The 15,505-nt window shown below is 41.8% G+C and overlaps 1 protein-coding gene across 1 annotated transcript in view; it reads left to right on the forward strand.

Annotated features, from left to right (window-relative positions):
- Window positions 1-10,862, forward strand: part of LOC117416734 (antithrombin-III-like) — a 28,271-nt gene extending 17,409 nt beyond the window's left edge. The window contains 1 exon segment of the mRNA XM_059034684.1: window positions 10,695-10,862. Within this exon segment, the coding sequence (XP_058890667.1) occupies window positions 10,695-10,862 (168 nt within the window).
- The last annotated feature ends 4,643 nt before the right edge of the window (window positions 10,863-15,505 follow it).

Consider the following 15,505-nt stretch of genomic DNA (forward strand, 5'->3'; position numbering starts at 1 on the left):
TACCACATTGTGGTATACTGTTGATGAAATAATATGAAATCATGATCAAATTTGGATATGTCAATTGCATTATGCTGAATCAATTATTATTATATTTATTTAAAAAAAAAATACACTTTAATTTATGTGGCAGATTGCTGCTGAACATATGAAGCGTCTGGGAGGGGCACTCGTTCTTTCGGGGTGGGATCAGCCAGGAGAACACCAGAAGGAAAATATAAACTAGACCACACTACTATGTTGGGCAATGAACATTGTATTATTAAATATAGGTGGTAAACTATACTTAATAAACAGGGTAGATCTAGATTATACAGTCACGACAAGCGGTTTGCACTGCCCGTTAATTAAAACAATGTCTAAACACAGAATTACAATTTAAAACTAAAGGGCAGTGTGGCTCAATACCTACACAGATATGGGGCTCACACAAAAAAAAAATTGCAATAAAACCAATACAGCCCATCTCCAGCACTCCTTTCAAACCCCCAATGCCTTTTAAAAACTATTAAAAACACATACATGACAAAATGGAGACCAAAAGCGCAGGCAGGGAGATACACCTTTAAATTCTGCGGCTCTTTCTTCCCTATTTGTCTTCCTACCACCCGCCGAATCAGAGTGACACCGGATGACTGGGAGAGAGCACAGCTGGGCTTGTGGTGCCAGGAGAAGCCGCGGCGCTCAGAGAAGGAGTGGGATGAGGTCATCCAGGTGGCCGTCGAGTCGCTGCCGTAGAGACTGCAGCTGCTGCCAGAGTCCCGTGCCGCCGGAGGGAGAGTACCCCATGCCATCCAAGGAAGGAGCGTCCTATGCTGCCAGAGCCCCAGAGAGAGAGCCCAGCATCGCCAGAGTGCCCAGCCCTATCACCTGAGAAAGAGAACCCTGCGCCGCAGCTGCCACCAGAGAGCGCCGCTCCACAACCGCCGCTTGAGAGAGAGTGTCCCGCACCACCCAAGAGAAAGTGCACCACACTGCCAGTGAGAAGCTGCCGCCAGTGAGAGACAGCGACGAAAGAGTACCTCCCACTGCCCGGAAAAGACTGTCCAGAGAGAGAGTAGAGCCCCAGACAGAGAGCCCCGCGCCACCAGAGGCTCAGAGAGGGAGCCCAGCGTCGTCAGAGCTCCAGGGAGAGAGCTGCGCATCTCCAGAGCACCAGAGAGAGAGCACCACCCCGCCAGAGCCCCAGAGAGGGAGCCAGAGCCCCAGAGAGAGAGCCCCACACTGCCAGAGCCCCAAAGAGAGAGCCCTGTACCACCAGCGCCCCAGAGGGAGAGCCAAGTATCGCCGCCCGAGAGAGACTGCCCCACGCCGTGACTGCAGCACCCAGCCCTTGCCAAACAGCAGTCGGGTTCCGAGGTTGCTGTTGGGGCTGTACTAGCTAGCCTCTGCCCTGCTGTGTGGAGGAAGGCAGCGCTCCCTTGAAGCCTGGACCCAGGAGGGACTGCTGTCCAGGACTGGCACAGGGGTCTGGGATTGGTGGCTGCTCTGGAACTCTGTGATGCGGCCCAGCCCCTGAAGTGGTTGTCACATTGCATCGCCCTTAAAGATTGCTGTCCTCCGCCCTGGCAACCACACAGGCTGCCACACCGGGACCAGGTCAGTGCTTCTCATGCTGGGAAGCATTTCAGTGGGGGGCAGTGTAACGGCGGGTCAATTTGGGATTGCTGGGGGGGGGGGGGGGGGGGGGGGGGGGGTGCTGGAGTGTTAGTGTATTGCTGTGAGTAGAAGCGCGTTTTGTGTCTGCAGTGCTGGCAAGCTGCCTGGGGTGTCACGTGCACAATGCAGCAGTATGTAGATGGGGTCTGTGTTGGCTGCATTGTGATTTGTGCTTGGCTCAACCAGCTTTTTGCACGGGACCGAGGGTCTGAGCGATTGGACTATGTGCATGTAAATGTACCCCTGTGTGTGTGAGCCAGTAGGGCTCAGGGGGGATTACTATTTACGTGTTGTGTCGTGTTGTGGTTTTCATGTAGCTGTGTGTCCTGGAGCTGTCTGAGCTAAACCATTTATTTAATAAGAGAGCGTCCATTAGCCTGCTGTTCCAACGCTTCAATAAAAATAGCAGTTTCCACTGCTTTAATATGCATCCTGTGCCGTCTCCATTTCCTCCTGCTGCAGAACAGATACTCTGCCGCTACAATATATAGCAGATTGTTAAGTATATGCAATGTGAATTGAATGCATTGACTGCTAGATTACTATTTCTAGTAATCGGATAATGGTGTTAAATGACAACGAGTACCGGGTCAATTTAATCTAATGAGTCCTACTTTCAATACGCTCTGATGAAGACAACATGTCGAAACATGTCATCGTACCTGTTTTTACCTTGTTTTAATGAATAAAGATGAATAATTTACACACTTTTGGGATGTAGACTTTTATTTAGCGGAAGTTGCCGTCTTTTCTCTTTGGCGGTGGCAACATCTAAGAAGTCTTTCCTATTTAACGTGTCCTGGGACAAAGCACCTCTGTATCTGATTTAATGGACTGAAACATCACTGTATTTTCTACTATATATTAGGGATGCACCAAATCCAGGATTCGGTTTCAGATTCGGCCCGAATTCCTACATTCTGAGCAGGGTTCGGATTCGGCCAAATACTTAGGATTCGGTGAACCGAAACCGAATCCTATGTCCGCCCAGACACACATCCATTTTAATACATCCCTCCTATGTGTGGGTTCTTCTTTAAATAAAAGACACAAATCTGTTCTAGACTTTTGTGCTTTGTTGCTTTGTCTGAGACGTGTTCTAGAGATCATACTGAGAAAAAAAAAAAACACTGTCAGATGTGCAAGACGTTGTTGAACAACATGCTTTACCTTTAGTAAATAAAATGTTATGTTACTGTGATGTGCCATTACAAGTTGAACCATTTGGGAAATGCTGTGTTTTAACTATTTCATAGCCTATTTGATATGTGTTACACACACAGTGCATTTTAATCAATGTGGGTTTTATTTCACAGGGATATTCACGTCACTTATCAAGGTAATGTTTTCCTCATAGCTCTCAGATAGGATTGTCAACAGGCTCCAGAATCTTGGGACACTTTAAGGCAGGTCAGGTTTTTTTTAACTCCCTCTCTAAACTGCAATGTATTTGACATGTAAAGTGAGTGTGAATTGCTTGAGCAGTTTAGTAAATGTATTTAATTGTTTAATTGTGGTGCCGATTCTATCCGGAGAGCCTTGTAACAACAATTAATCGTATTGCTTGAATTTTTTTATATAGTAAACAATATCTATCAAAATAGTGCAACACCATTATTATAGATAACTTTACACTCACTCTTTCATTTAACCTTGTGACAGCAGGTAACGTTTCTGTTTGTTTCATATTTCTTGCTTCACACAGTCCCGCCCCGTCAGAGACTCAGAAAGCCAATCAGCTGCTGTATAGGTCTGATTGAGGGAAACGATCCTCGCAGGCAGGTGTGTGCTTTTGGTAACAACTAAGTAAAACAATTCAATTAATTTATCGACAGTTTACACAATTCACACTCACTTTACAGAATACATTGCAGTTTAGAGAGGTGAGTTACAAAACCTGATCTGCCTTAAAATGTCCCGGGATTCTGGAGCCTGTTGGCAACCCTACTCTCAGATCAGGTGCCACAGGTTAAAACGTCATTAAAGAAAATAGTGGGTTATGGCAAAGATGCAGCTCACCTTTCTTGTAAAGGTAAAGTATTTTGATGTTTCTATTGTGGGGGGAGGGGGCTATTGCAGTAAATTGTGTACGTTTCAAACTGAAATCTTATTCAGGGATATATTTCCATTCAGTAATAAAATAGTTTCCTTCAGTTTTTCTTGACAGTTTTTGTAGATTCGGTATCCGGTTCAGTATTCGACCGAATTGCAAAAACTTGGATTCGGTGCATCCTTACTATATATATATATATATATATATATATATATATATATATATATATATATATATATATATATATGTGTGTGTGTGTGTATATATATATATATATATATATATATATATATATATATATATATATATATATATATATATATACACTGATGCAACACTGTACATTAGGCCTGAGAAATGCAACACTCAGGCCAATGGATTTAATCAAATATTTTAAACAGAGATATCAAACAAAATCACAGAAAATGTGAACAAAAATACAGATCAAATAATCGTGATCGGTTTTCAGTATAAAACGTGACACACTGTCAAAATGAAAACATTACAAAGTTAGTATCGGGTATGACCTCCCTGAGCATCAACACAATCCTGGCAGCATTGACGCATAGACCTGATCAGCCTCTGGATAGACTACTGTGGGATGTTCCGCCACTCTTCCTGTGCAGCTGCAGCCAGCTGGCGAAGGTTGGCTGGTCGCGGTTGCCCCACCGGTTGGCTTGAACAATGCAACAGTCAGCGTAACGGTCCTGGGCCGGTGTGGTGACCCTCTGGCTTCCAGGACATGGCCTGTCCCTCAGAGCCGGTTTCCTGATTTCTCTGGACTAGTCTGCTGATTGTTGAAGCAGAACATCTCATTCTCCAGGCAACTTCTCTCACAGACAGCCCGCCTTCAATCATGCCGATAGCAACCAGGCGATCTTCATTACTCAAGCGGGGGATGGTTGTATCTTTCACTATTGATATCAGATTGAACAGAAGGATAGTGCAAATGGTAGAAAAAGAACCAAGGATAACTGCCAAAGAGATACAAGCTGAACTCCAAGGTGAAGGTACGTCAGTTTCTGATCGCACCATCCGTCGCTTTTTGAGCGAAAGTGGGCTCCATGGAAGAAGACCCAGGAGGACTCCACTTTTGACAGAAAAACATAAAAAAGCCAGACTGGAATTTGCTAAAATGCATACTGACAAGCCACAGTCCTTCTGGGAGAATGTCCTTTGGACAGATGAGTCAAAACTGGAGCTTTTTGGCAAGTCACATCAGCTCTATGTTCACAGACGAAAAAATGAAGCTTTCAAAGAAAAGAACACCATACCTACAGTGAAACATGGAGGAGGCTCAGTTATGTTTTGGGGCTGCTTTGCTGCGCCTGGCACAGGGTGCCTTGAATCTGTGCAGGGCACAATGAAATCTCAAGACTATCAAGGCATTCTGGAGCGAAACGTACTGCCCAGTGTCAGAAAGCTCTGTCTCAGTCGCAGGTCATGGGTCCTCCAACAGGATAATGACCCAAAACACACAGCTAAAAGCACCCAAGAATGGATAAGAACAAAACATTGGACTATTCTGAAGTGGCCTTCTATGAGTCCTGATCTGAATCCTATCGAACATCTATGGAAAGAGCTGAAACTTGCAGTCTGGAGAAGGCACCCATCAAACCTAAGACAGCTGGAGCAGTTTGCTCAGGAAGAGTGGGCCAAACTACCTGTTAACAGGTGCAGAAGTCTCATTGAGAGTTACAGAAAACGTTTGATTGCAGTGATTGCCTCTAAAGGTTGTGCAACAAAATATTAGGTTAGCGGTCCCATCATTTTTGTCCATGCCATTTTCATTTGTTTTATTATTTACAATATTATGTTGAATAAAAAATCAAAAGCAAAGTATGATTTCTTAAATATGGAATAAACAATGGTGGATGCCAATTACCTTTGTCAGTTTCAAGTTATTTCAGAGAAAATTGTGCATTCTTCATTTTTTGTGGAGGGGTACCAACAAATTTGAGCACGTCTGTATATATATATATATATATATATATATATATATATATATATATATAACACGGCTTGGAATAATAACATCCTCTGATTGGTTAAACAGCATTACATGACCGTGGGTATATATAGCATATACCATGGCTTGCATAGTAATAAGCTGCTTCACATTAAATAAATCACTATGCACCACTGCATTCTAAATTCCATGACAAACTGCCATTTTATTTGTTATTAGTTACAAAACCACTTCAAAAAATGAGTGACATTCCACATATTTCCTTTAATATTACTTTAATATTATACTTAATTGTCTGAGAGTGATGGAGACGAATATAATATTAGTGGGTATACACTGTATAGGAAAGACAGGCAGGACAGAAGAGGAAGAGGGGTAGCGCTATACATAAGAAATAGTCTTGAAGCCCAGGTGTTAAATAAGGACAAAGAAAACAATGCAGAATCAATATGGGTCAGAATAATGGACAAAAATTCAAAGGGCATAACAATAGGAGCATGCTATAGACTGCCAACGTCAGACGCCAAGCAAAATAATCTGTTATACAATGACATTAGAAATGCGTGTAGAAAAGGTGAAGCCATACTAATGGGAGATTTCAACTCAAACCCGGTGGGGAGCACGACAGACGAAATTGAAATGGTGGAAATGACAAATGACTGCTTCCTAACGCAATTTGTCAAGGCACCGACTAGGGGGAAGGCATGCCTTGTTTTAGTCTTTTCAAATAACGAAGACAGAATAACTAAAACAGAGCATTTAAAAGGGACCAAAAACAAAGTACACAGAAAGAGTACTTGGAACTGCAAACACAAGTCAAAAAGGAAGTTAGAAAGGCCAAGATAGAAATAAATATTGCTAAGGGAGCTAAAACCAATTCCAAAATGTTTTCCCAATATTATAACAGCAAGAGAACACCCAAAGAGGAGGTTAAATGTCTAAGAGACACAAATGGCAAAATCATAGACAAAGAAAAGAAAATAGCAAATATATTAAATGATTACTTTTCACAGGTTTTTACAAAGGAGGACACGGACAACATGCCCCACATGTCGACCTGTTCCTATCCAGTTTTAAATAACTTTAACATAACAGAGGCAGAAGTGTTAAAGGGACTAGGAGCTCTTAAAATAAACAAATCCCCTGGGCCGGATGAGATCCTCCCAATAGTACTCAAAGAAATGAAAGAAGTTATTTACAAACCGCTAACCAAGATCAATTGACACAGGGGTTGTACCAACAGACTGGAAAATTGCAAACGTAATAGCGATCTACAAAAAGGGAGACAAAACCGAACCAGGTAACTACAGACCAATAAGGCTGACTTCTATAGTATGTAAACTTATGGAAACTATAATAAGATCCAAAATGGAAAATTACCTATATGGTAACAATATCCTGGGAGAAAGTCAGCATGGTTTTAGGAAAGGGAGATTGTGTCTAACTAACCTACTTGATTTTTTTAAGGTTGCAACATCAACGATAATTGCAAAGCATACGAAATGGTTTATTTAGATTTCCATAAAGCTTTTGACGAAGTCCCGCATAAAAGATTAATTCTCAAACGGAATGCTGTAGGGATTCAAGGAAATGCATGCACATGGATTAGGGAGTGGTTAACATGTAAAAAACAGAAAGTACTGATTAGAGGAGAAACCTCAAAATGGAGCGAGGTAACCAGTGGTGTACCACAGCGATCAGTATTAGGTCCTCTGCTAATCCTAATCTACATTGATGATTTAGATTCTGGTATAGTAAGCAAACTTGTTAAATTTACAGACAACACAAAAATAGGAGTGGCAAACAGTGTTGCAGCAGCAAAGGTCATTCAAAATGATCTAGACAGCATTCAAAACAAGGCAGACACATGGCAAATGACATTTGATAGAGAAAAGTGTAAAGTATCGCATGCAGGCAATAAAAATGTGCATTATAAATATCATATGGGAGATACTGAAATTGAAGAATGAATCTATGAAAAAGACCTAGGAGTTTATGTTGACTAAGAAATGCCTTCATCTAGACAATGTGGGGAAGCTATAAAAAAGGCCAACAAGATGCTCGGATATATTGTGAGAAGTGTTAAATTTAAATCAATGGAAGTAATGTTAAAACTTTACAATGCATTAGTAAGATCTCACCTAGACTATTGTGTTCAGTTCTAGTCACCTTTAAAAGGCATGCCGTATGCATACAGGCTAAAAGAATTGAATCTATTCAGTCTTGAACAAAGAAGACTACGCAGTGATCTGATTCAAGCATTCAAAATCCTAAAAGGTATAGACAATGTCAACCCAGGGGACTTTTTTTTACCTGAAAAAAGAAACAAGGACCAGGGGTCACAAATGGAGACAAGATAAAGGGGCATTCAGAACAGAAAATATGAGGCACTTTTGTACACAGAGAATTGTGAGAGTCTGGAACCAACTCCCCAGTAATGTTGTTGAAGCTGACACCCTGGGATCCTTCAAGAAGCTGTCTGATGAGATTCTGGGATCAATAAGCTACTAACAACCAACAACCAAACAAGCAAGATGGGCTGGATGGCCTCCTCTCATTTGTAAACTTTCTTATGTTCTTATGCTCTTAATATATTTGGGGATGAAACTCCAGATAACTGGTACAACACCATCTTTCGGAGTGAAGACAGCAGTCCACCTGAAAAAAAATATATACAAATAAAATAAGTGCACCAGCAACTGTCAAGAGTAGACACAGAAGAGTAGATGAGGTACAGCTAAATGAAATAGAAGAAAACAAACATCGATAAAACTACAGCACAGGCTGTCAATGTACTTAAAGACTGGTTTAAAGAAAAAAAAAAGGAAATTCATTTTAAGGAAATAAGTCAAAAAAATCTCAACAACATAAGGGAATTTTATGCCAGTGCAAAAAAGTTCAACTGGGGACCAGTATTCAGTCACCAGTTTATAACACTGAGCTGGACTAAATACATATTTTAACAGTAGAAGTTTTAACATCTCTGCTGACAGCGAGTTTAAAACCAACAATAATGTATTCCTGTCAGTCATGAAAACTTTTAGAAAAGCATGTAAAGACAAAGCCAGACACCACCCCCCGAATTACCGCCCTGGATTTGAAAAGTCTGCGGGAAACTGAGGCACTGTGCCCTGACACCATGGTCGGATTGACACGTAAAGTCTGGTTTGATCTTCAACTTAATCTGGCATGACTTGGACGTGATGGTGTCCAACAACTAACAAAAACATTTTCTGAGATCTGAATATGTGTGCCTTGCATATAACGAGGACACAAACTCACCTGAAGATACAGCTTCAGCATTTATGGCAGCTGCTCCCCTTACTTTCTCGGTGTCATCTAAAACTAGAGTCCTCTAGTTTCTAGTGAGATGCCACTTTCGATGCAGAAATTCACAATAAACAGACATGTGCAATTTATTTTTAATAAGCGAACAATACATTTAATTAAATTAAATTTGGGACTATATTACACTTCGGATGTATACACAATAAAAGTTTCTGGTTTTGTCTTAATTTAAAATGAGTTTTAACTATTTTAATTATTTTTCATCACTCAAATGACAGGTAGCCATATATATTTATAAGCTGTATAAACCACTTTGGGCCATTCAATTCCGATGATATATGCTTGTGGGGTGGTTAAAGGCCCTTGGCTGACGCTGACCCAGGCATGGTATATATCATGGGAACCGCATAGCCCGTCGTGGTTTATACCTTTCATACCTTAGATATATAAGGCATAATTTGAGCCCTAACTAGTCATACTTTCACTCCAACTACATAACCGCTACGCTACACACATTCATATCTTCACCCTTTCAACAGACTAGGCTACTATTCACATTTACCCTATCCAAATGGCAATATATTGCCTCAATATAGGTTGAACAATTTTGCTATTCCCCTAATGTGTGTGTGTGTATGTGTTATGAAGTGAAAAAATAAGTGATATCGGAAACAAAAACACATTGGCACCAAGCAAATAGGCACAACTGTCAAAGCGGTGGGGGCCAACGTTGCTCCAATTGTTTCTACTTACTTGGCTTGTGTTTTTCATGCATTTGACCCACTTTTATTGTGCCTGAAAAACACAAGCCAAATTACTAGAAACAATTGGGGCAACCTTGGCTCCCACCGCTTTGACAGTTGTGCCTATTTGCTTGGTGCTGGCCAAGGTTGTCTCACTTGTTTCTTGAAACTTGGCTTGTGTTTTAGATATCCACTTTAAATTGCTAGGCACTTTTGATAACTTGACGTTTTTTCACATTTCCAATGTGTTTTTGTTACAGATAATAAGAGACACACCACATATTAACTTATAATACAGAATATTAGCATTTTAAACCATAAAAATTAGTTAACTTTAGAACAGTGCTGTATTTAGTTTTTTTGCACGGAATGAGATCTATACACAGATGAGGTGTATTGGAATTTTGACAAGTGATTGTCAAAATCTTTTCTGATATGCTTTTTTTTACAGGGTATAATTTAGACTGTAATTTAGAAATTCAGGTTTGTTTACAATAATTTTAAAAAAAAAAATAAAGTGATCAAGATCATGTAAGACCATTAACCATGTGTGTAAAGACAGATATTAAAGAAACACCACTTGCAAAATATGCAGTTTCTTTTAAGGCATTTAAACTATGTACAAACTATCAGCCAGATATTGGATTTGCAGTCATACTGTGAAGATAGACAGAGGGAAAAGTGGAGATAGACTTAGGACAGAGGGAAGCGGACACAATTTCACAGAGTGGTGAGGGTATGGAATGGGTTACCATGTCATGCTGTTGAGGCTGAATCACTGGGATCCTTTAAGACTCAACTTGACAAAATTCTGAGATCAGTCAGTTACTTTGAATTGGATGAGATCAGATAGGTTGAATGGCTTCCTCTCATCCGACAACATAAAACACATGGCTTTGAGAAACTAAAAATGTTTTTAACCAAAAGAATTTGACATTGCATTAATTAAAATGAAGCAGTGAATTCAATGTGCTCTCCCCAGGTGAACGAGAAAGGCAGCGAGGCAGCGGCTTCCACTGCAGTCATTGCCACAGGTCGCTATATCGACATGAACCACGCATTCTTCAACACCAACAAGCCCTTCCTGCTGCTGATCCGCGAGGTGTCTATCAGTACCATCATCTTCATGGGCAGGGTTGCAGATCCCTGAAACAGCAGTGTGTAACGCCCAGCCCAAACTCCCACCTCCTCCTGAAGCCAGACCCCAGCCTCCATCTGCAACACCAGCATGTAATGCCCATCCCAAACTCCCACCTGCCCATAGCCAGACCCCAGCCACCATGACCACGTGGATTACTGAAATCAAATTCTAAAACTTGTTGTGTGTGTGTGCACCATACAGGATCTTAACAAACCTCCCCTGATCAATTCCTCAATGAAAAAAGGAACACGTTTTTAAACAGCTGTGATTTCCTGTATGACCAGAGGCACAATAAAACTAAATAAAATAAATACATATATTAAATGCTGTGTTCTGTTAACAACTGGACATAACATTATAAAAAAATACCAAGGATGTTGTACCCTTTTGATTTTCTTTTCATTCCTGGGTGTTTGTATTAGTCACTGACCTTGCAAATTGTGTATATTTTGGAGGGGGAACAAATATCTCACCCGTGGTCATCCATATCTGAACACTCTCATCATGATATTCAGTAAAATTAAAAAGAAACTTAAAATTACACAAATTAAAAATACAGATAGTCACTTTGCATCCCTAGTAAATGGATAACACCAGTACCCCTGACTTTGAGGGCTATGCTGAATAAGAGTTTTTTTGTTATTATTTTGATTATATTATATTTTAGCTTTTAAATGTGTTTTTTCGTTTGTTTCTGTTTTACAAAATGTGTTATTTTCTCGTTTTTAGCTATTTCAATTTCTGTTTTCATTAACTGCAAAAACAATGCCTATAATAACCCTTTAGTTAGTAGACCATATCGCTGTGTCTGATACAGTCATCTGCATTTTTTGTATCCGAGTTTGTACATCACATTAGGATTTAAATGTTTAAGCGAGACAGCCTCTAACTGAAACCATTATATATTAAGGAGGCTGTGTGGTCCAGTGGTTAAAGAAAAGGGTTTGTAACCAGGAGGTCCCCGGTTCAAATCCCACCTCAGCCACTGACTCATTGTGTGACCCTGAGCAAGCCACTTAACCTCCTTGTGCTCTGATTTTCAGGTTAGATGTAATTATAAGTGACTCTGCAGCTGATGCATAGTTCACACACCCTAGTCTCTGTAAGTCGCCTTGGATAAAGGCGTCTGCTAAATAAACAAATAATAATAATATGTATAAGCTGCAACTGTACCGATTTGGCCGGTATAATACTGGTGTAGTGTTAGAAAATGCTACATTGTCAGATTTTGGTACAGGTGCAATCAACTGGTTTGTAGGAAAACTTAAAGCAAATGCTAAAGTTAATGATACATTATTTTTTTGCAAACTTAAACTGGAAACAGACAACCAATTTCTTCTAAAAGAAATATATTCACAACAAACAAGACAAAATGAGAAGTTACTGCAACGTTGCACAAGTAAAAAAAAAAAAATACAACCCAATGTATTGCATATGATAAATATTTGCATACTATTTTCTTAATGGTGGAAAGATATAATCAATTATGATGTGCAAGACTGGAAAATATTATAAATTCAATTAAAAAAAAGATGTAAAAAAAAAAAACAGCATAACGTACCAGATTTGAATGTGCATTTCCGTTTTCTTAGCAGAAGTTGTTTAGGCATGCGCCTTGCGTACCATTTTTAAATGCATATGCGAAAATAATATTCACAACTTGGTAGTGTGTATAATTTTAAAACAAACTTCATGCTCTTTTATGAAATTCCACTATAATTAAAAAAATATACAAGGCTCGAAGTTAACGTATATTTGGTAGCATTTTGCTACCCAAAACTCTTAATTTGCTACTAGTTATTTTATGCAGTAGCATTTTTCCGATACCTTAGTTTGGAGTTAATATGAACGAGTGAACATGTACACAATTACCGGTATTAGGTTTTTTTTTTTTTTTTAATAAAACACTTACATTTATTAGTATCTTTCATAAAGCGGGAAACCATTGCTAATAGAGTGTCCCTGTTTGTAGATGAGTTTTGTACCGCCCCATAATGTAGATATGTGCGAGACACACACTGCAAATAGTATTGTCTGGACAGTGGAGTACACATACCTACAGTACCAGAACAACGTGGATACAATTTCAGGGTATGAAGTTTGTTTTATAGACCAAAAATAAAATTAAATAACTGTTAAAAACATTACGATTTTATAAGATAACAGGATATTATGTTTATTCAGTGTCTATAAAATGCTAATTTAATCTGTCATGGAGAATGGCTGCTCCGGTTTTGTTATAATGTTAATGCTTGTTTCACCCAAGCTAAAAATGAACACATAATAGGTAGATACAAAATTATTACTTTATCTAAATTCTGACTACAAAAAAAAGACAAATAACTAGCTATAACGTTACCATGATCCAAGTAACGGCTTCCTTGTTTTCTCAGTACGAATAATAGACGAAATACAATCTTGAGGTGCATTCATTTATCTGTCTGTTTTATTTTTATAAAAGATTATCACTACCTTGCATACTTCTCCTGTTTAACTAGTGAAACGTGTGCTTTAACAAATAATGTTATACAAACTATAACATCAAGTTACTCACGTTACCCTGGTTCCCTGAAAGAGAAGACGACCACCAACGACATTATGTATGGGAGATGCCTGCCCATTACATAAGAACATAAGAACATAAGAAAGTTTACAAACGAGAGGAGGCCATTCAGCCCATCTTGCTCGTGTGGTTGTTAGTAGCTTATTGATCCCAGAATCTCATCAAGCAGCTTCTTAAAGGATCCCAGGGTGTCAGCTTCAACAACATTACTGGGGAGCTGGTTCCATACCCTCACAATTCTCTAGGTAGGTATCGCTGAGCTCTCTATATCAGAGCTGCAGGTAGGCCCCTTCCTGGGATGACGCACTCGGTATCGCCCACCGAGGGATTAAAACCGTCATACAGAGGAAGCCATTTCTTTTTTCCATCGAACCCGTGAGGGCGACTGATGCACCAACAACATTATGAATGGGATAATGTATACTAGAGCCATCGTGAGGGGGAAGGAACGGCAGCATATAAGGGACGCATCAGAACCGCATAACCCCAAGGTTAGCGGTGTGAGCTTACATCCTCAACAAAGGCAGGGCGGGATCTACATTAAGGCGGTAGAACCTGGAGAAAGTATGTGGCGTAGCCCAGCTAGCCACAGTACAAATAATGGACAGCGAGGCCCCTCTGAAGAAGGCCCAAGATGTAGCCAACCCTCTAGTGGAGTGTGCGGCTACCCTCCCAGGTGGGGGCTAACCAGTGGTCCCTTTCAGGGGCTAGACCCATAGCTGGAACCTGCCCGATTCCAGCCTGGCTGAGGAGATCCATGCGAAGCGGGATCTCCCTGGGGTGGTCTTGTAAGAGCTGGCACAGGGTCGAGAACCAGATTCTTCTGGGCCACCTGGGGGCCACTAGAAGAACCGACACCTTCTCTAACTAGACCTTTTCGAGAAAACATACAAAAAACGCTTTTGGGCATTTGTGCGCTAGGGCGTCTACGCCGAGTGGACCGCCTAAGTGGTGGAGGGAGTACCACAGGGGGCAATGCGTCGTCTCTGCTGAGGGGAAGAGATCGACCTGCGCCTTCCCGAATCGTTCCATAATGCGCTCCACTACCTGAGGGTGGAGTTGCCACTCCGACGGATGCGGACCCTTCCTGGAGAGGCGGTCTGCTCCCCAGTTCACCAATCTGGGAATGTGCGTCTCCCGCAGGGACAGCAAGTTCCTCTGAGCCCATGTCAGTAGCCTGAGGGCCATGCAATGCAACCCCGGGGACCGGATCAACACATGTGTACCCCGCAGCACCAGGAGGAAGTGGTGGAGAGCAAGGGAGACCACTTGCAACTAGCATGCTTATATGCGGTCCAGCCAGGATCTGCGTACTCCTCTGCCTTTCCAGACCAAACTCCAACCAAAGTTGAAGGCGTCTGTCATCACCACTTGGCGGGTTACCACTACTCCCATCCGCACACCCTCGAGTAGTACCCCTCTGCTTGGGAGGTGGGGTCTACTAGGCGAATGGCTCGCTTGTGCAGCAAGACGGCCACTTCGTTCTGAAGTACCGAGGCCTGGAGAGGGTCTGTCATGAAAGTATTCGTGATTCCTCGAAAGGGAGGAGGTCCCAAGCAGACTGGAGCATGTAACTGTTGTGCACAGTGGCAAGCACCCAGGTGTCTGAGGTGCAAGCGCGCCAATAATTCAGCTGGTGTGCCGAGAAGGGGGTCTGAGGTCGCAAGCCTTCAGGGGCCCTGCTGGGGCTGCTGGGGTTGCAGCGGGTCGGTCTGGGGTGGCTGCCTAGGGTGGTGGCCCTGTAACTGCCTCCTGGGACGCTGGTGCGTGGACTGGCTACGACCTGCGTTTCCCCTGCTTGTGGGAGGGGCGGGTTGTTCGCTGCTCGTGTGCCCTGTAAGCAATGCCTTAGGTCACCCAGTGGAGCTGTGGGAACTGGAACTGTCCAGAGCGCGGGGAGGGAGCAACGCGGCCACCTGCCGGGATGCCTCACGTTCCCGGTGGGATCTCTGCAAGATCTCCGCCACGGCTGGCCCAAAGGTATGTCCTGGGGATATAGGTGCGTCTAGCAGCGAGGCCTTATCCGCGTCAGGAACTCTGGCTTGTGACAGCCACAGCTGTCTACGAGCCACCACTAGGCTAGCCAGAG

The sequence above is a fragment of the Acipenser ruthenus genome, chromosome 12 (genome assembly GCF_902713425.1).
Source record: "Acipenser ruthenus chromosome 12, fAciRut3.2 maternal haplotype, whole genome shotgun sequence".
NCBI lineage: Eukaryota > Metazoa > Chordata > Actinopteri > Acipenseriformes > Acipenseridae > Acipenser > Acipenser ruthenus.